The following is a 22,576-nucleotide window of genomic DNA, read 5'->3' as shown; positions in this document are numbered from 1 at the left end:
AATAGACTAACAATTGTCAAGTAAGTCACTTAAGAAAAGGATTGGAGTCACCAAACATGGGATCAGTGACAACACAAAATGTGGGAGGTCCCCAACCAAATGCAGTGAGATTCCGGTTATCTGCCATAAATCTTAATGCAACACTTTTACAAGCATGAAATGCAAACCACAAGTGTAATGTTAGTGGGGATCTAGGTAAATAAACGGTTAATGTGGCTCCCTGGATCACCAGGAGGCAGAGGGATTTGTTTACCAGGCCAGACTGTTTCAATGTTTTAAATCTGGGGTGGTATGGAGCAGTAAGGAAATGTCGTTTTTTCAGTAGCCATATTTTCAATGTTATAGTGAGTCTTACGGGAATTTCTGAAGTGGTTTTAAACATACATTAACTTTTATGAGCCACAGAAACCATAACTTACAATGGAAAACCTTTTCAGTGGATGTAAACAAACCTTCGTTCCAAAACAAACTTTGGGGATTCTCTATTTGCCTCTGGTTACTAAACTGGAAAGAGCAGTTTTCTAGATCATGAAGGCTCGGTGATTACAATCTCCTCCCAACCCAGGGCTGTCACACACACAAATAGGCACACGCCTGCTACATTTAAAGGCAGATTTGTTTTCTGCTGAAAAATGCTTGAGTGACCCGGACCTGAGACAAACAGGGCCACGTTTCACAGCGGTGAAACAGGAAAGAGAAATCTGAACTCACAATGGAGCGTAAAAAGGCAGGAGGGGTCCATCTGCAATTTTACCTCAAAGACTTTGTACTGTAAGCTGCAAGTGCAATACACATGAACTGCAGAAAGGGGTGGCTTTGCCTACACACTAATCACAATAATAATATACTTTTATTTGATTTTCTTAAAATCATAAAAGGGTGGAACATACCACCATGAGATATACAATGTAATGCAGATGTACTGGATAAAAGATTTCAATAAAACAATTTTGTAACTATGGACTGCACATGGTGTAATTTGTTCCCAGGTCCGAAAATATGTTATGAGTTACTTCAACCACAAGACTTTAAAAGTTAGTTATAGACATATGTGTGCTTCTTATTTCGAGTAAAGTGCTTGTACTGAAAAGGCGAAGGGGAGAGAGATAACATTCTGGAAAGGACCCCTACACACTGAACATTTGGATCTTGGTATTTTTAAAGACTAGCCAGCAAAACAATTAATTGCATGTGTGAGGACCATTGTCCGAGAAGAGCCACAGGAGGCCACATGTTGGACAGTACACAGCCGACACTGGCCTGCCTGGGACCTACGACAAGTGGCTACAATGGAAAAGAACGTCAGTAATTTGTAGACAAGAGGCCATTCTCTTAGCCTGTCTGATTGCACCTCCAGCTGGTGGAATTTTGCAAATGTAATAATTTGGCACTTCATGAAATTGCTATATTATGATACTTTTGCCTAATCTTGCCCCTGGTGAGAGCTGGTGAATGTGCAGTCTTTTAATCAAAATAAGGGGAAACGATTTCTAAGGATGTTTAACGTATCTTGCTGCAAATACAAAATCAGAAAAAAGGCATTTTGCATAATTTTTAGCCTGAATTTTGAGTAATCACCGTCAAGGACTTAAAACAACTTTGCAAAATCAAATAAATATTGACCTTTTTAATCAGAATTACATAAAAATGTATTGAAGTTAAGTCACCTGATTGAGAATTTAACAGACCAACATCCCTGCAAATCACCTACACTGTCTGCAACAAAGGGTCAGTCTGAACGTGTCCTTTGTGAGAGTGGTCAAGGTTGAATGGGCCTCAGTATAGACGAAAATATCCTTCCGAAAGGCAGAGCTTTACTTCTGGAACCAATTAGCCGTTCCTGAATGATGCACATTTTTCTATGCTCAAATATGCCTTTGTCCTCAAGCATAATGTTGCTCATCACTCACCAAAACATCAGGAATGACCACCATTTGAAATTCAGTCCAACTGAGTGAATAGTCAGAGACAGATAAAATGAACACTCTGCAATTGTGTTTTTAATCACAGTCAATGAATCAGCCGTTTATCTAGAGCCCAAACCCTAAAACCACATACTAATATAATTGGGAATGTGGGGTATTAGTCTGGGAAAAGGGTGCCCCTACTAAATCAATAGGCCCAGTCTGGTTAGATTGAAACACAATTCTGAGAGTATCTCGGCTCAATCCCCGGTAAATATGGCACATGTAGGAGTCTATGTTCGGTTCAAGCAGGACAAACAATTTTAAACAACACAGCACTTTACAATTCCCAAGCCGCTTTTAAAAATAGAAAAAAGCGTAATGAACAAAAAGAATTGAAATAGATTAAGGAGAACTAGAAAAACGATTTTTTTATGTTTAAAGGCAAAGTGTGCAAAAAAGTAAAGGGTCTATCAAAAACAACAGTTCTGAGTTTAGGTGTGAATTCAGGCCACAATGTGCGAGCATAGGTTGGGTGCACCAAATGGGTAATCCCATTTGGACTTAATCTCTGAGGTGGATGTTTAAGTCTTCTAGAGGGGCAAGATTCAAGGCTGGGGCTGTTGAGGACCACTCAAAGGCTGATATCCCATCATCGAGATCCTGCAGAAACTACCGATTGTGGCACCTAAAGCTCTGAGTGAGACAAACCAGGATTTCGCAGCCACCAAATTCACTTTGTGGGTTGGAAAGATTTACTGCTTCTCACCCAGTTCAAGGCTTCATCTTCGTACCTTTCTGGAAGTCTAAGTCTTCCAGCAGGGCAAGGCTGGAACCCATGTTTGGATAGACCTCCAGAAGGCCAGATACCTTCACCGTGAGGTACCACTGAACTAGTTTCCAGTGCAGAAAAGAGCTTCAAGCAGGAGAAACCTCGTTTTCTTGCCCACCTTGGGTGTGATCTCACAGAGCAAGCCACAATACCTTGTCTTGGTCCTTGAGCGGAACCTTCCAAGCACTGGAAAAGTTCCTCCTGGTCCGCCCTGCAGCAGCTACCTCCTCAAGACAGACTTCTAAGCACCAGGTCTATCTCTCTCTAGCTAGGTCTCTTGCATGGTCTAGTCCTCTGTTGTCAGCTGGTCCCTCTTGGAATCAGGAATCATTCTGTTTTTATGCCCCTGAAACAAGGGGCTAATCACTTGACACTGGAGAGCATTTCCAGTCTCTCGATGCCAGCAGGATTCAGAAGTCTTTCTAGTTCCCGCATTTATCCTATGGAGGCTGGATAAATTCTACCACCCAATTCCACCTTGCCTATGTTCAATTAGCAAGAACATTTGTTAAACAAAACAAATATTCTTTGAAAACTATGTAAAAGATAAAAACCTGTGAACTTTGAAAAAACTCGCTAGTGAAAGAAGAATTTGCACACCGCAGCTTGTCTCTGCATTAGCTGCAGAACCGCTTAATGTACATGAATGTGTCAATTTTTCAAGGACCTCCCAGCTCACATCCGCTTTGGTGGAATTTCAGCACACAAATAAGATTACCGTACAAAGTAAAAGTAACTTCAGACACTTTAAAAGGAGGAGAACATCTTATGTGACTTCTTTAGAATTAGAAGGCGGCCAGACGCCTGTCTACATTTAAAAAAAGAATCCCTCTTACATTCTTTTTGTATTGTACTTTTTCAGTAAGAAGAATGCTTTCCACCTTAAGACACAAACAGAAACTTAGTCCCTGGAGATATTCACTCTTCTATAACAATTGTTATAATGGTTAATTTAGTCCTATGATTATGTGGTAGCCGCACAGGCCAGGAAAAGTCCAAAAGGTATGAACTGACAATCCTGGTGCAGAGTTTTCTGCGGGACCTGTTATAATGGAGAGGGAGAATGGGAGGGAGAGAAGCAAGTAATGGGGATTAAGGTTTGGGACGGGTGAGGGCCGGAAATGTGTAGCACAGGCTCTCTGTAAAAGGAGTGATCAGTTACACTCATTCTGGCGAATCTAAAGTGGGAAGTTTAAAGGCTCCCTCCTCTGTTTTCTCTATGCTTTCTTTTTCGAACTCTTAAATATATATTGGCTAAATACAAATGAAGACAAAAAAAACTTTTTAAAAAACAACAAAAAACAATGTTAGTGGGGGGCTTTGGGAGCATCCTCCAACCTTTGAGATGGATGTCAAAATAAGAAGTTGAGGTGAGGCTGAGATTCTGTGGCATATATGTAAATGATTTCCAAGCATAGCTTTTTGAAATTCACATAAAATCTCGCTGCAACCGTAGCTTATTTCAATATGCATCATCAAGGTTGGAGGTGTGTTTAGTCCTTTACTGGCGTCCTACAATGATTGGCATTTGAATATTCCCAGAAAACATTTGGACAGCTGTTTTTAGGTCTCGTCTAGAAGACATCTCTGCCTAATCGGTGTATTGTCACTCTTGGTTGCTTGCTTCTTATTTGATAGCTTTCCTTGTCTCATCTTGTGTTTGTCCATTCCCTGGATCATAGCCTCCAACCATCATTTGGCTTGCTTGACTAGTATCCTTTCACTTTTCTTTTGGCTAAAGGACTTTATTAGAGTGCATGTGTTTTTCAGCTCTCTCCCTCATGTGATTTTTTCCCCATCAGAAACTCTACCCTGCGCTTCTTTTTGCTCTCGCCCTTCTGTGCCTTCAACACACTCCTAGCTGCTCTCTGTCTCATGAGCTTCTCCCCTTCAAACCCTGCACGATATTTGTGAATGGCACCTTCAACTGATGGACCCAGTCGCGTCATTCCCATTCAGACCCTAATTCCGAGTCAGGCAGAGTGAAATTACCACCTGATTCTGTGTTGGTAGACTATTCCACGCCTGCATTTCCTGGAGTGGGTGAACCAGCTCTACATTTTCTGGCCCGTAACTCTGGCCAGAAAAATTGCTTGATGCTTTAGCTGCCGCAGCAGACAAGCCTCATTCATCGCTTTGTTTCTGACCTAACCTTCCCTGCCCTATTTCTCACGCACCTCCCTCTAACCCCACAGCATGCATGAACCACCACCTGCTTAAGAAACTGGAATTCTGTGTGTTTAAACAACTGGAGCAAATAGTTCGACATGGTAATACCCCATCGCATGGGGATTAACTCGAAACTGAATGGTACTGGGGTGGAATTATTGCATATTAATGGAAAATGTGCATGCAAATTTACCATTTCATCAGTACTGCCTACTTGGAATCAGGGCCTCAGTGGAGCCACTCAGTCACTTGAACTGAATGGTCTAATGGCTGAAGGACTAGGGGAGCACTGCACAGGTTTATTGCATGCGAGACCTTTTGTTCTGCTGCCACTCCCCAGAGCAAATGACAAAAAAATGGCCCAGAAGGACGTCGTTTCCGTCCCCATTAGTATTCAAGAATTGCACCTCGCTGCCAATGCTTGCTCACGCTTCAGTGCTGAATGGTATATGTGGCTCTCTAACCACACGGCAATGGATCTCAGGCGGCCATGCTATCTCAGTAAACAATGCAAGTATTGGACTGCTACATATATGTACCTTAAAGTGTTCACTTCTTCATTTTTTTCGTACAGCTGATATTGGAATGTTGTTTCCTTGTGATCTGTGCAGAAAAGCCGCTGCTTACCATTTTGGGAGTACACAGAGGTGCTGCAAGTGCAGCTATGATCTAGGGTAGCCAAGCAGAGATGCTTTGAGATATTTGTGATTCAGTGCCATTGGGGATGAGCGGAAGGCCTGGATGGAGAGAAACTGGGATAGAGTGGAACATCTCCCCAATCCTTGAGGGCCTCAATCTTCATCCTCTCAATAGCTCTTGCCATTCCTGCTGTTGCTCTGCATGGTTTTGTGACAGGGCAGTTCTCTTGGCTTTTGTCTCCTGAAAGCCTGTTATGCACAAACAGTCTTCCCTATTAGTTTCAGAGGCAGAGATGCTGGTTGGCGTCTCAGTTCCCTCCACTGTCACATCAATTCAATTAAATTCAATTTTTCAATTAAAATCTTTATTTCGGCTACTTTAGCCATAAAAGATACATACATAAAAACACAGAACCATATCATTTTATACATACAAATCAAAAAACAGTTAAAAGCTATCCACGAATTATAAGAATCATAGATAATTCTCAGCAAAAAATACATGCAAAATCCTTTAAAATACAGAACTTCATCACAGTTAACATCTAAGGTCAGGACATATACCATAATAGAAAGAAAAGTCATACACCATCATCATAAAAAGCAGCTATGACGCTATAAACCAACAAAGTTTAACAGCTCAAAGTGATTGACCGGTCTTCCTCCAAGCAATATACACAGAATAAAGAAATCTACTAATGCTGAATATAATAGATTGGGAAGTGTTTGTTTTAATAATTCTATATGCCATAGCACAAGATCTTATTCCTAGATGGTTACACAAGGGTTTGATCCCCCTTTTTCTTGCTTTAGTATAGGCTTGGCAAAAGAATAGTATATGGACCTCATCCTCCTTGTGAAAGCCTGAGCACATAATACACTTCCCCTGTCTAATGTTAGGCCCTTCCGTTTTTCTTCTGGACCAACATTCCAGGTTAGAGTTAGTCACAAGATTCCCATACCTGAACTTCAAAAATAAAGACTTCGCAAGAGGAGGCTCTATCTCATCAAGAAATACCTCTAAGAAGGGTTCGTCTTTAAAGCCTAGAAAATTGTGAGTAAGAGACCCAGGTCTATTTCCATTTGCTAACTGATTAGTTATGAAGGACCAGAAGGCTCGTTTCACCATAGATTTCACAGAATGCGGTTGCCTTTCCGGATTCTCCCATAACTGTGGCAGGCCCAGGATTGATCAATTTGCAGGTATGGGCTTGATCTTCATCCCCAACACCAGCGTTATGGCGGGGGAGCGTTACCCTCCCTGCCAGCAGAGGCAAAACTTGCAAAATAAAATGATAATAATACAGGTTTATTATCATCTTATTTTATTTCATAGGGCCCAGTCTAAGGGTCCGACTATCGTGATGACGGGAATGGGCTTGGCAGGAGTGGTGGCCACTGCTGCTAAGTGTACATACAGGTTTGGTTAGCCGTCTTAGGACGGCCAAACCAACATGCGCACCGATATGCCTCCAACAAAAGTTGGGTTGCCGGGTTGGAGACAGCAAGCACAGGCGTCCAGTCTCTCTGGGAGCGCGAGCCCAGAGTGCACAGACCAACCCCAGCACTTCTCTCATGCATGAGAGCGATGTCTGGATTGGCCGCAGGGGTGTCTGGGAGCCTCAGCCTGTGCGCAGTGGAGCCAGAAGAGTGATGATACAGCAGTCAGCAGGTAAGGTTTTTTGTTGTTGTATGTGTTGCTTATTTTCATTGTCCCCCCCGTCGCCCTGTCCTGCCACTTTTCCCTGACAGCCTGCGGCTCCTGCCCTACACACACCAAACTATGAGCACTCACCCACCATCTCACCTGTGGACTGATCATAAAAGCTCAACATGCAGCTGAAAAATTAAATAAAATTCTACTCACAGAGTTGCAAGCATTGGCGCGCTCCACCTTGGACAGATTGTCGACGGCAGTACCGAAAACATTCATCTTTTCGACCAGGCAAGTGAGAGCTGTTTCTGTAGCTTCCCCGACCTTCTCATAGACTCCTTTCGACTAAAATAGGTTAAACAGGAAACAAGTCAACCAACCATGAATTCTTTCCAAAGTAGGAGTCAATAATGATAAATACAAGCACTATCTTTGTAGGGACAATAATTTAATTGCCTAAATATGAAACAGCAGAGAACATATGTACTTGACTCGGTGGTAATGAATTACTTAAAGTCAAAAAATTATATTTTATATAAAGGATGTAAACTATGAGTATGAGCTGTGTTTTAGTTCGACAGTCTGTTGGATCACTGGCTAACCATAGGGACTTTTGCATATATTTCCCAACTTTAAATTGTGCTGTACTGCACACAGAGTATAATAGTTGTTCCATTTTGTCGACACATAGTTATGGGTCAATATACAATCTTTATTATATGTGTTTTTTTATTTGACATATATACATTTCAAGCGATGTTGCTGTCAAAGCATACAGGAAAATATTAGTAAAGAAATGTTTTGAAAAAAGTGAATATATTAAGCAAAGTATAATTTAGGCAAAAATCATTTTAACTTCTTATATAAAACATAGATGAATGTGTTGAAATATCCAAGTTATTTTTCAATACAATCTCTCAATTATTTGTGGACCAAGAGTCATGACCCCAGGAGTAGTGCCCAGAAGCCCAGTTAACTCACCGAGAATATCTGTGCAGGAACAATGCCATCCTCACACATTTTCACCACTCCCACAAAGCTAGAGGACCCCTCCCCATAAACACCCATTGATGGTCCTTGAAGACACCAGAGTATCCTACAATTTCCATTTTCCCACTGAGTTCTCCTTCAAGGGACAGTCAGCAGGACGTGAGGGTCAGGGTCTTGCATCTGCCCGAGACGACACATTGCTGGACAATTCAAGAATTGTCCTATTTAGACAGGATATTAGCAGATTCTTTTGCTCCATTAGACCTTTTTAAACCTGAATACCAGCAATCCATCTTTAATATAAGTAACCTGCAAACTGATAACTAAAGTTCAGACAACTTAGCACAACTCACCAAGCCCGGCTGGTTAACAATGCACGGACCAACAATACGTGCTGTTTGCAGTCACTGACTGGTAGCCATTTATGTCCCTCAGATGCTCCATAAGAACCATCTCCCTGCAGTTAACGACCGGCCTTCACTGACTGCTTCTCCTTAATGCTCTGTACTTGACCCATACATGTTTTGTTGCCTAGCTATTCACCTACAACGATCTACCAGGTACTGATCTGCTCTTGTTGTCCACCAGGCCGCCCCTGAAAGCCCAAACATCCACAGGCACTACTGACATACAAGAACATCCTACCATTTCCTTTTTAAGCAAGCATTAGTACCAGTGAGCTAACTCATACCTTTAGAGGGCAAATTACTGCTGCAAACCAACTACATAGGCCAGGACATATCAGATACCCCTCCTACATCCTATCATCTGTGTTTCCAATGCTGAAGAACATATTGGTAACATCCGCCTGATGTCAACCAACCGCTAACGAGAACCTAGACATTTCCTTCATTCCAGGCAACCCTGGATGTCATCCATCTACCAAAAACTACAAAGTCCACAACAACAAAAGTTATCTGTATCAATGGCAGTAAGCTGGTAGATACCAAGCTGGCTAAAAAAAACTTTGTCTGATGGTTTCACCCGTCCACTCTCCAATTGTCTTTTGGCTTTTCCATCGATCCCGCCCCCTCCTTCAGAGTCTGTATCAACCAAATGTTGATCATCCTGACACCAGATCAACTCCTGCATCAAATCAACGCCTTTGAGCTGAAGTCCATTCAGATTCGGGGTTGGGATTGATGAATATCATAACATATCCCAACTGCACCCAAGTGGACACCAATATTAGCCCATCTTCACCACATACATACAGCACAATGAAGTGACCAAAAGGTAGTTCACAGGGTTATAAATTAATGTGAAAGGAGAAAGTTCATATGGTCATAATATAACAAACCAGAAATGTTGACCTACAATAGGGCTAAAATGCATAACATGAGAGTAATTCAGATGACAGAACGCTATTTCAGAATTTGACCGAACTGAAAAACTGCATCTGCCATGCCCCAGGTCATTGATTTAGAATTTGGAGGTTAGCATTGACATTTGATGGGGTGTAAGGCTGTAACCACAAGAGTCGTGATCCATTTGCGGTGAGTAGGAGGAACATGTACCGCTGTTTATTGGCCCAACGGTCGCATATGTAGGTGGAAAATGCCCTCCTGAAACTTCCCAGCAGTAAAACTTCAGCAATGCGATCACGACAGCAGGATATCCTATTTAAAAAAAAATATTTAAGCTCTATTTAGAGTTGTCCTACAACTTACGGAGTTGTAATCCAGCGAGGAATCATTGCAGAGAGCACAGATCGTTGCCAGCTCCACCAGCCCATCATATAGACCACACTGAATGGGCTTATCATCCTTCAACCTGTGTTAAGAGACCAGGCATTAGTACAGCACGCTTGAACATTGAACATGCAAGAGCATACTGTTCATGGGTGGCAGGTTCATGCCTAAGCTACATTTAAAAATAGTGCTACGCGGTCTAAACTCTATCAAATTATCGGCTACATGTGGGAGTGTCTTCCAGCTATCAATCACGTCGGAGTGATGCTCATCCACCTGGAAGTGTTCAGGTTCAACAATAAATCAGTTTGATCAACAAGGATGGCAATAGGGGAATAAGCGAAAGCAAGAACAAGACAAGGACATGTTAAAATAAATGATCCTGAGGTTTTTCTTGCAGCCAGCTCCACCCCAGACCTTTATGAATCATTTCATGATGTAACCTGCATCGATTTTAGAACTAATGAGATCCCACCCAAAGTACTATAGGAAAACACAGTTTAAATGAAACAAGCAGACAAAAGATGATTTCCCTAACACATCGTCGTTCTTCGCTTCATACACCCCATTGTGCCTCAACCAAGCATAAAAAGGAGGCCAGGGAAACCTGACAACAGTTAAAGATACAAACGATTTAACAAAATTGTCAGTCAGATGTCCTCTGAAACCTGACAAACTGTTGTGTTTCAAATTCCAATACCAGAATGTGATATAAAAGGACTAGAAATGTCTAACTCTAGCAGATTGTAAATCTTCTATATCAAAATTCTTAAGTGCATATTTTTCAGTTCAATATAATTAATTTAGAACTTAACCATTACATATCACAAATATTCACATGCACATAGAAATTCTAAATTTACGTCTTAATAAACAAAATCTGTTGAAAGCCTATTAGCAAATTCTGCACCGTATGTCAACCAACTCTGAAGCGAATACAATACACTCTATCCCTCCAGCTCAACAAATTGTAGTCCTTATTTATGGAACTTAGCTCTTGTCAGGCAAAATGTCATCCATTAGGTATGAGCCTTTGGTTTATTAAGCCATGCTCTGACCACAACAAACTGCTTACAACAATATCAACCACACTTCCTCCAAAGGAATCCTTACATAGGAACAACAAATTACCATGTCCCAGTAGTGAACTTACAATTGTTGGCAGCTGGGGCAAACAAATCGGCTGATTCATCTCCATTTAGTGGAGAAAAAGAAAGCAATGTGTTTTGAAGAAAAATAAATTCTTCTCATATTTTGTGAGCTCTGACTGCACATTTACATATATGGGTGGATTTACAAGCAATGAATTAAGTCTACCACATGGCAGTAAGACTGTCCGTCTACCCTGTCCAGAAGAACTTCATGATCTACTTGAAGACGGTCACTTTACTCTATATCCTAAATCATACACTTGATCCACAGGATCCACCACATGTCATACTAATGATGGTGACCTTGACAACCATGTGCTGCCTGTGCTGATCATAAAATAGCTTTCCACTACTAATAATTGCACTGCCAAACGATGGACAAAACCCAAAAACTTAATTATGATTCCTTTAGAATACCACTGTCACGTGAAGACCAAAATTTCCAACTTATGTTGCCTTCTCCATAATTGTTGGTTGAAAGCAAAACATCTGGGTGAGATAGCTAACTGGGTTGTCAGCTCCTAGCTTTACCTTCTGATACTCACTAAAACTTGGCTAAACAAAACTTCACTGCCTGTCCTGGACCTGTGTAACTCACTGTGTTTAGCTTATCCTCTACTTTGATAGAGAAAGCACCATTGCCTACTACAAACCCTCTAGAATTAACCTAATTAACCACCATGGGAACAACAAATCTTATCGATTAATGCATGAAGCACATTACTTCACAGCTGATTCAGTTCACTAACAATAGTTGTGGTGCCTGCTGCAAATTGCACTGGGATTATGCAAACTATTCTTCGGTCTCCATATTTCTTACTTTCCTTCTTGATAATGACTTTGTCCAACACTGACTGAGGTCCACATGCATCAAAGGTGCTATAGTGAATCTTATCTCAGCTAATAAAGATAACCAACTCATCAATGACTTAGGCCCTTATGACTTTGGCAGTCTCGGAGCAGAGCCGCTACGCTGCGGCCACGCTCCGAGACCACCAAAGCCATTAAAGACCGCCCACCAGAGTACAACTTATTTTTACTCTGGTGGGAGGTTCTTTGGCGGTCCAACTGCAATGCCTTTGAAAAAGGCACAGCAATGTGATCGTCAAAGGTAGTTCCAGCAGGGCCTGGACCATCAAATCCATGCCCTACAGGACTGGGGGTGAATGCACACAGGTGGGCACAAAATGTGCCCCATGCATGCACCCCATAGCACAGAGGCAACAGGGATCCTGTGTTTCCTTACCAGCACACTTTTCATGGTGCTCGCAGTGTTGTGAAAAGCATGGCGGTGAGGAAACTCCTAATCTGCTTGCTGTGCCACAGTGGCACCAGCATATTTTTGGAGCCTCAGACCGCTGCGCCACAGCCAGGGATCATGGATCCCTGGCAGCAGCAGTGGTCCCATGGCGGTCCAACTGCCACAGTCCTAATGTGGCAGGTGGAGTGCCACCACAGGCCTGGCAGTCCATTGGACCGCCGAACTCCTAATAAGGGCCTTAGTCTAGGTCAACTGATCTGACCATGTTCAAATTGTTTTTCTAACATCTTCTCTATCTTTGTGTGCAGAGAAAAATGGTAAAAGATTTAAAATCGGTGGTTGTGACACTATGAACCACTCTACTCTGGCTTCACACATTTCAGCCAATATTCTATGCATTTCAGATTATCATTATGTCAATGATGCCACCATCAATTCCATATATGACATATAAAATCCTCAACATCCTTGCTTCTCAGATGGAGAAAACAGCCAAGATCAAGAAATCATCCCTACTACAAGGCAAATACAGGACAAATGAAGAAAATACAAACCTCTGGGTTATGGAGCAGATTATTTGACAAAACTCCTCGAATTCTAAATTTATGTAGTCTTCATTCCGCCTGAAGATCCTATAAAAATAATTTTTTGAAGCATATCCCGCCAACTTTGAATCCCAAATGTATATGCTAATAGATCACCCAAAGAAATTGACTTAAATAGTGAAACGAGTTGCTAAACCTACTTCAGACTTTAAAGTGGATGACCCAGACATCCAATGGTAGGCCTTTGCCAGTTTTTTTTACAAGAAGTCAAAAGGCTTCCAGCTGCATTCAGACTACCCTCAACAATTACACTCAACTCAAGTGCAGAAAATCACCCAACAATTGATCCCTCTTCAATGAGCTATCACAGACCAAACTCTAATAGCCTATTGTTTTACTCAAACCCACTTCCAATTTCTTAGGCCAATTGCCTACCGCTTTAGTCAAAGATCTGAAAATGCACCCAACGTCACATGATAACAACACTGTCAACTTATTTTGTCCTACCTTAAAGTAGGACACATTTCTATCCTCTTAAACAAAACCTAACGTTGACCTGAGAGACCTCAACAACGTCTGTGCCATGCTAGGTTTACATATCAAAGCTTGAGTTACAACAATTTGAAACTGTTTAAAAGACATGACCTACTCTTGGAGGATTTCAATCTGGTTTCTAAGCTGGGTTAACTATAGAAAATGCTATACTACTAACCACTAACTGCACTGAGAATCCTTGATAACGGTGGCCAGTACTTGCTGATCTTGCTCGCCCTATTGGTGACTTTTGACACTATGAACCTTGACTAGTTACGAAAGACATCAAGGGATCACTTGACTTTGAGGACATGGTGTTTGAACCATTTGAATTCTAGCTTATATGCTGTCAACAGATTAAGATGGTAGATTCATTCTGGAAACCCAGTTTTTTTTCCTCCAAGGTGCCTGCTCACCTTTGCACTCTTCCACCATTATCGGGAACCCCTTGGTGGCATCATTAAAGATTCTGGCACTAAGATTAACAGCACCCACGCTTCCCTGAAGATATCTTGCTCTTGGCCAAGTTTCTAGGCTACATCAAAACCTGGATAACATCCCGGTACCTCAAATTTAACCCCAAGTAATTTGACTTCTAGCCTTGTGCCTTTCCATTCCTCCATCGTGGTTCAACACAGAAAAGCTCCGCTTCTCTTGGCTTTATTCTAGACAATCTTCTTCACCAACTCAAACACATGAATAAATACTGCCAATAGCACCAAGAGAAACCCATCCATGAAATACAACCTTTCATCCAGAAACAAGACCTTAAAGATGTGGGCCAATCCGTAGTTCTTTTCAGACATTCTTAAAAGTCATCTTGCTAACTCCAAGTCACCATTCATGCTGTGGCCAGAATCATTATGGGAATGGCTGTATTGATTACATACACCCCTAAGCAGGCTCCCATTGATGGCTATCCATCTACAAATTGACCTGTTTGGCGCACAAAGCATGCACTTTGACTCCTTACATTACTCAATCATAAAACTGAGGAACTCGGGGGGAATTTGGTAAGGTCTGCAGCTCTCACACACTACTCCTCAAGACTCCCGTTTTCAACACAAAATATTCTTTTGAACAATCCTCTAGCAACGCACCAAAAGTTTGGAGTTCTATCCACCCGCAATCTTGACTATCCCTTCTCCTCACTTCCAAAAAGGAGCTGAAACTACTGCTACTTAACCTTCACTTTCCCCCCTGCGCTCTCCAACCCCTCCCCCCTTTACTCACTGATTATGGACCGACAAGCTATATAAAAGTCTGGTAACCTTTAAAGGTCTATATCAAAAAGAGGGAGGTAAGACAGTTGATCATTTGATCAACGGACACGATTTACCACACAGAGTGGTGGAAGGTCCAGTAACAGCTTGTGTCCGTATCTAGCACTCGGAATACAATAGGGGGTTGCTGAACTGTTCCTATGGAGAGTTAGGGAAGAATTAACTGGCGTGACCAAAGGTGTTAGAGTAACACCCTGGGGCACCCATTTTGTTGGATGTAGTTGCCTCACACACCCAGAAGGGCGTCATGCTTCATCATAGGCGGTTGCTCCTCGTCGGGGAGGCGGTGCAATCCCCGACGGGCTCACCTCAAAGAGGGGCTCTTTGGCGGAGATCTTTTTATCCAACAGCCTTATGATGAGGTGGGGGTGTGTGGGCAGGGCAAGGTGTAATGGTGTGAGGGATATTAAAATGTAGCAAGGGGTACCGGAATGCAGTTTATTCTGGGGGTCCCCTGGCTGCAGTTAAAAAGTGGGGTTAGCTCACTAGGTGTCAGCAAGTTAGCTCGAGCTCGGCGGAGAAGGGTAGGTCTAACAACGCGGACACAGGAGCATGGAGCTAAACCCTTGGGCTCATCCCTGATGTTTTGTCCCGCCGACCCCTCATGTGGCATATAGTCCTTGACCATTAGGCATAGGAGAACCCACGGAGGTAACATAAATCACACACATGACACTAGCATGTTTCCCTTCACTTTGTTAAGGTCCTGATGAATCGCGGGTGACTATACCCACAGCGAGAAACATGTCGACCACCTTCACTCTTAGTCTCATCTAGGGTCACCCGACCTAACTTGCTGACACCTAGTGAGCTAACCCCACTTTTTAACTGCAGCCAGGGGACCCCCAGAATAAACTGCATTCCGGTACCCCTTGCTACATTTTAATATCCCTCACACCATTACACCTTGCCCTGCCCACACACCCCCACCTCACCATAAGGCTGTTGGATAAAAAGATCTCCGCCAAAGAGCCCCTCTTTGAGGTGAGCCCGTCGGGGATTGCACCGACTCCCCGACGAGGAGCAACCGCCTATGATGAAGCATGACGCCCTTCTGGGTGTGTGAGGCAACTACATCCAACAAAATGGATGCCCCAGGGTGTTACTCTAACACCTTTGGTCACGCCAGTTAATTCTTCCCTAACTCTCCATAGGAACAGTTCAGCAACCCCCTATTGTATTCCGAACCTTTAAAGGTCCCCAGCTTCCAGTGTGTACATATCTATGCAAGGTAATGGCGTCACTGTGCTTTGTTTCCGGCGGTTTTGGTGTTAGTTGAAGGCATCACATAAGAGGAATCCGGTGCAGGGCAGATAAATCTACATGAGATATGCAACTACCGTGGTGGTAATTGATGGTGGAGGGCGAGGCAAATGGAACCCACTGAGATAAAGGGTGAGAAGTGGCTAGCATTTGTTTTGGAAAGAAAGAACACTGAGCAGACACTAGTGGCAACAGAAGCAGGCCCTGCGGCCACACAGATCATACGAGCGCCACTACAGTCACCTGAGCAGTCATCCCCTGCAATATGGCTGCAAGGCAGGGCTGTGGTTATGCATAGGTTGGAACAAGAGAGGTGGGAAGGAGGCCTCCGAGGACAATCAATGAAAAGAATGATCCAGGCTGGATCGAAGGCACAGCTTACGGATCCGGGCTGGGGACAGATGAAATGTCTGCAAATAGAATCCAGAAGTTAACTGCACATTAAGTTCTTATCCTCACAATATGAGGCCCCTCACAACGTGACCGAAACGTTATTTGATGCCTGGTCCCTGCATGGTACTACCATGGACTGGTCGAAAAGCACATTATAATAGCAGGAACAAAGGGCTAGATATAGGTATCCAAATACCGGTCGGTAGCGGCCGAAAATACCGATTTTCGGCCGTTACCGACCGGTATTTGGATACTGAGATGTAGGGCATCTCAAAATACAGATTCAGTAATTTTACCGAATCAGTAATTTTACAGAATCAGTAAAATTACCGATTCAATAAAATTGTCGAATCTATATTTTGACATGTAGGTAGCACTGTAAACAGTGCCACAGGGCTTTAAGGATTCGTTATTTACCACCAACGATTAGTTGGTGGTAAATAATGAATTCCTACGTAAATGCATAAATGTGCATTTACACTTGTGCCATGTGGCACACATACATGCCCTTAGGGCATGTATGTGTGCCCTTAGGGCATGTATGTGTGCCACATGGCACACAAGCACTAATCAGGGGTGCAACAGGGTGTCAAAGTGACACCCTGCCACCCTAGACTTTTTCGGTATTTACTGAATCGGTAATTACCGATTCGGTAATTAATACCGATTCGGTAAATACCGAATCTTACTGATTCGGTATTTTTTACCGAATTTTTATCTACATAGGAGTTACCGATTCTAAAATACCGAATCGGTAAAATTGGGTATTTTAGAATCAGTAATTTCCTATTACCTACATCTAGCCCAAAGTCTAATGATTTTGCAATTGACTTACATACAAATACAAATGTAAACCGGAAGTGCCAGATCCCACCTACATTGAAGAATACACAGCTACGTCAGAATAATGACACTTTAGGAAGCATGTCAATGCCATAAAATGTGGATGCAGAGTCTTGTTCAGCAAGGACCCTTCTTATCCGATGTGAACATAAAGTCACATCCTTGCTGAATACCTTGTATGGACGAGTGCAAGGCTCGAATGGCCTGAAGCTCCGGCCTGAGATTCAATGCATGTCTTTCTTATTGTCAAAGGGTTGTCTCTCCGCAAGGCACGTGGTATTACTAGTCGGAACTGGTACAGTATAGAAGAACAGGGACCTTTCCTTGGCACCGCCATGTCACGTTAAAATTGCTTTAACAAAGGCGCCTTTCACCGTGCACTTTAATGTTTCCATGACACAAGCATCTATTCAATCAGAACAAAATCCTTTTAACAGACTGAGAAGCCAATGTTGTGAAATCATTGCCCTAGTTCGGCAATTGCTGTTTCGCACAGAATATGTATTGAACCCAATTGGAATCCTACAGTTTTTACAAGGAGTTGATAACTTTCAAATAAGTTATAAAACTTTATAAAACATCTCTCAGAGGTGGTCCCACCCCAGTCGTTTGCAGCAGGCCATACTTTAGGCTTGCCTATCAGTCCCCCGCAACAATTCTGTTTGTAGAAAATGCCAGGTACAGTGCTTGCTAGTGCGGAAGACCGGTGAAATTATACCAATGTCCTTGTTTAAGGGCAATGTCCAGGGAAACCTTGACCCACCCGGCTCTTGCCCTGACTAGCTGTGCATAGCTGTGATGCACACCGAGCTACATAGCTAAGGTGGCCACCAATGCTGGTTGTAATCTCCAATAGAACTCAACCTAGGGTACAACAACAGAATATTACTGCAATGTTCCAACCCCCAACAGTATGTTGATCAATGTATTTTGGAAGAAGCGTGTTCTGGTCCTGGGACTCTTGACACTATGAACTGGTGTGAATCACGAAGACGTGGCTGAGCCTAATCATGTACTGGCCAAGTAGGCCTCTATAATGTCCTCAGTAGATTTTATGTCCCACCTAAAATGTACATCACGCGTCACAGAGTGCCTCAATTTCTTCAAAAATTAGAGGTTGTAGTAATCTAATCCTAGTGTACATACCAGTCACTAAAGCGCATGACTATCTCCTGTGCCATTAGGGTAGTTGAGTTTCCCATTTAACCCAGCATTGCAAGTTGAATCAGCTAACATGTCATCACATACGCGCTCTCTTGTGTGTTACATCTTACAGCTGTTAAAGTTTTCGAACACTGCTTCGAAGTTTGAAGTGACAAAAGAACACAGAAATGCCTACCAAGAGGTTTAGCCAGTAGACTCATGTTCCACGGCAAGATGCTTGGGCACCCTACCGTTGGTTTTCCTTCCAAAATGCCTACATTTTTGCTCCTCTCCCACAAGCCAACAAGCAAGCACAACCTGTGCAGCATGAGCATGAATAGCGATTAAAGGGGACGAAGATGGCGCTCTGTATTAAAAACAATGGTGCAATCGAAGCTTTTTAATATAATACATATAAGCGCATCTCAGGTAGGCCCTAAAGGCTCATAGAGCAGGGTGCATGGTATTTAAAAATGAGGACATGTGTATTTAAGTTGTATATGCTCTGACAGTGAAAAACTGAAAGTTGTTTTTGACTAGTGATGGGCTATCTCTCCCATAGACCAACACTGGGTTACCTTAATACCTTTAAAAAGTGATAACTTTGGTTTGGGACCAGAAAAGAAATACAGTTTCCACAAAAAATGAATGGCAATTAAAAATCCTGTCTACTGGTAAAGTTCAATTTTAAGTTACTATTCTGAAAATGTTGCTTTTAAAAAGTTGGGATTTGCCTGCCAGTACCAAATATGCCGTCCTGCCAGTGTCCAGGGTCACATGACTGTGAATGGCTCTCCTGAAGAGTTTTGTGTATTTCATCCAGACATGGGGAGAAAACGGCATTGAGTGTGGGGCTGGGTGTTGTTCTCCTGAGCAAGATGTCCTTGAGGGGGTTGTAACCAGCCCTTCCTGAGAATCAAATGGTAGCCTCAGGGCTTGCCTACCCCCCTTCCTGGCTTCTAAGGATGCCTGGCCTGCCAAATGCAACTCACATCTAGACCTGCCTGCTCTTTATTACCCTAGATAGTTTGGAGCCAAACCAAGAAAGAGGGGAAGGTTAGACAAAGGGGTCATTCCTCATCCACAGGCTGGGACTGGGGATTAAAGGGGCCCCTTCAGAATCTCTCATCGGAACACTCCTGAACCAAGAAAGACTGCCCTGCAGTCTGAAGAGGGAAGACTGGACCAGCTTGCCTCAAACAAAGGATCCCCAGAAGAGACTACAAGGGTCAGTTGACTGACCAGTTTGTGCTACAGGGGCACAACAAGATTCCAGAGGCCTTTTCTGCTTTCCAGTTGACCAGACCCAACTAGACCAAACGTGGTGTGACCTGGTCCCCTCTGCTGGCCTCCATGGGAGTGAGTCCCCCTCCATCCACCCCCAAAGTGGTGTCCCCTAGCTCCCGGGCCCTTGGTTGGAGTAAGAGTGTACCTCTCCCTTACTATTAAAAGTTTCCCTGGATGCGACGTAGTCCGACGCAGGAACTCGCATCGCAGCATCAAGAAGCTCCTGATCAGCAGTGTCACTGAAACCAACGAAGTCCGATGCAGAGGTGCAGGACCCTGTATTGCAGCACCTCGCCGCTCCAGATCGTCGACTTCAGCGGAATCAACGCTACCCAGACCGATGAAAGACCTAGCATCACAGCACCAAGGATTAAAAAGTACAACTCCCAGTGGGCTGAACTGTATTTGACCTGTGCTCCAAATGTGCTACAAATTGTACATCATTTAAAGCTGGAGCACGTGGATAGTTGAGGTTACTTACTATCTACATCAATGCACAAATGCACTTTGTATAAAGTAAAGAAGGACTAATCACTATTTATTGTGAGCAAGACTGAGGAAAGTCACCAATAAAGTAAGATTTTAGCTTTTACAACAGCAGCAGTAGAGTGTGTGTGTGGTCACTAAATGATGAACATGGTAAGCCGAAAGCAGCATACAAGCTGTACAGGCACCTTGTGGCCAGAAAGCGCACCACTGCTGATAGATAAGTGGGAGTTTGGAACAAGTACATCTAGATAGATAGATAGATAGATAGAGCACACAGAAAGCAGGGAAAAGCAAGAATGGCAATTACATTACGTTAAAATGTATTCAGTTATATTATTATCAGAGGAACCTTGTTCTCTTCTTCAAACAACACAGAAATATAGCTAGGACATTTCACAACCCTTGATTCTGTGTATCAGAATTTTGGAACTTAAATTAGTTATTTTCTGACTGCAGGGAACATCTTTGACAAAAAATTGTTTTGTGAGTCAAACTTGAGTTGCTGGGTTTTGGGCGTAAAACAGGCCCCCGCAGCCCCCGCATTGCGGGGGGCCCCCGAGCTCCAGGGGGGCCCCTCGGCACACACTAGATTAGTAAAAGCAGTGTTCATCTGGAACGTACTTTAAAAGTAACCCCCGCCGCTGCGCCTCAGATATTAAACTCTGCATACGTACGTGATGCAATTTTGCGCTGCACGCAGGTGCGTGGTTTTCAGCCGTAGGGTGAGGCATCTGATGGGTGCAGGGCTGGGTCAGTATGGTCATGCGCACTGTAAACTGCACTTGAAGCGGCCGGATCATCCCATGCATAAACCGGGAAGACCATAACTTTATAATTGCTGGCCTTGGTCTTCTGCAGCCTGCCCATGCCAGTCACTGAAACTGCAGGCCACAGGTGAGTGGGAGACAACTAGCAGGATTCCCTGGCAGGATAGCTGTAGTTATAGTCACAAGTTATTGTTAATATGTGTCCTTTTTAGTTCATAGCTGCAAGGTTTTAGATCGCTATGTGTGACATTGTCATGAATTTAGTGTAATTACGAGTGAAATTTCAAATGCTATGAGTGACGCTTTCTCTCGAGCAAAATTAAGCAATAAAGACGAGGGAAACGTATAACTATCATAAATTACATTCATCTTTGGACCCAGTCTGCAACAGGGCGCAAGAGGCCCCCACACGGATCTCAGCAGTGAGCAAACTCTCGGATTCCAGCTGTCGAAGACAGTCACAGCATGGCATGATTGTGCAGCCCCTCTTAAAACACTATACAAGAGTTAGCCAGGGGAAAAGCAGCAGCATCCTCAGAGAAGGATTTTATTTTGTATTGACTTCAGGATGTTTATAAAGCGTGAAGGAGGCCTGAGGAAGTCAGGGCGCCTCATATTAAACATTTAGTATATATTACCAGAGATGTACAAGAGGGGAAACACACTGTATAATATTTCTTAGAGACCCAGACATTAATAGTGGAGTACAATGCCAGCTGCACAACACACGAGCGTCACCACAGCAGTCAGAAGTACCCCCAGTGGGATCTGTCGCCTCCAAGAGAGGACATGTCCTGGGTTAAAAGTCACTTTCTTGGAGATCAATAATTAAGGGGGCAGCAGCAGGAACGGAGCCAGGTACCGGGGCTGAAAGATGGAAATTGGATCAAGCCAAATATGTGTCAGTTCCCTTATTCTGAGTGAATGAATACTTGTCTTGTGTGTAGTGCCTAGTGTGTCACACTGTATTAAAGCGCCTCCGGTCCGAGCCACAATCCTGCATCCAGCGGCTCTTTGCAGATCAGAAGTCATGCTCATTCAAGCCCGCAGGCCTTGAATGGAACCCCAACATGTGGGTGTGCAGTGCACGGCACTGACACACCACAAGCACAGACACCAGGAAAAGATATGTGCTTTCTCACGCCGTGAATGGAGCACAGCACAGGTGTGTGCAGGCAGTGGATGACACACCCACACTATGATGAGCGTAGACAGTGGCTGCACTCTCTCAGATCCTGAATGGAACATCAGTACGGGAGAGAGAGTACTGTGCACAACATTCCCACACAAGACGGCCACCTGAACAGGGACGCCATGTTGTGGAATTATGATTGATGTCTAAATTTATTTACACATATGACTAACCGCAGTGGCTAGTACAGGTCTGCACCTGAGGCTGAGACTGACTGAAACCCACAGCCCGACGAGGAGTCTCCAGCAGCCTGGTCCAGTCATACAGCATCAAGATTAGAGGCACAGGAGGGGGTGCGAGTGAAGGCGGACTGCAATTACTTTTACAAACTTCTGCCCACTTGCAACGCCCCCTTAGTTGATTCTTAGTTGTTGTGAATGATGGTGTGGTGCTGTAGCCAATTAGAGCGCAGCTGAGCCCAGCCTGGTCGGCGGGACTGGCGCCACCTCCTGGCTTGCAGATAAGAGATTGTGAACATATAAAAGCCCAACATCGGAGCAGAGCAGTGCAGTTCCCACGTAGAGTGTAGTACAGTGTAAGCTCATGC

The 22,576-nt window shown here is 43.4% G+C and overlaps 1 protein-coding gene across 4 annotated transcripts in view; it reads right to left on the bottom strand.

Moving 5' to 3' along the window:
• Positions 1–22,576, bottom strand: part of ATP2A3 (ATPase sarcoplasmic/endoplasmic reticulum Ca2+ transporting 3) — a 504,701-nt gene that overhangs the window by 86,380 nt on the left and 395,745 nt on the right. For all 4 annotated transcript variants that reach the window (XM_086954808.1, XM_086954806.1, XM_086954807.1 and 1 more), the window contains 2 exons: positions 9,858–9,960; positions 7,411–7,542 (listed from right to left, as the gene is read on the bottom strand). In XM_086954808.1, coding sequence (XP_086810934.1) covers positions 7,411–7,542; positions 9,858–9,960 — 235 coding nt within the window. The remainder of the gene's footprint in view (positions 1–7,410; positions 7,543–9,857; positions 9,961–22,576) is intronic.

Source organism: Lissotriton vulgaris, chromosome 2_1 (assembly GCF_964263255.1).
Source record: "Lissotriton vulgaris chromosome 2_1, aLisVul1.2, whole genome shotgun sequence".
Taxonomy (NCBI): domain Eukaryota; kingdom Metazoa; phylum Chordata; class Amphibia; order Caudata; family Salamandridae; genus Lissotriton; species Lissotriton vulgaris.
Note: the sequence above shows the minus strand (reverse complement) of the source record. Positions and strands in the feature narration are given on the sequence as shown.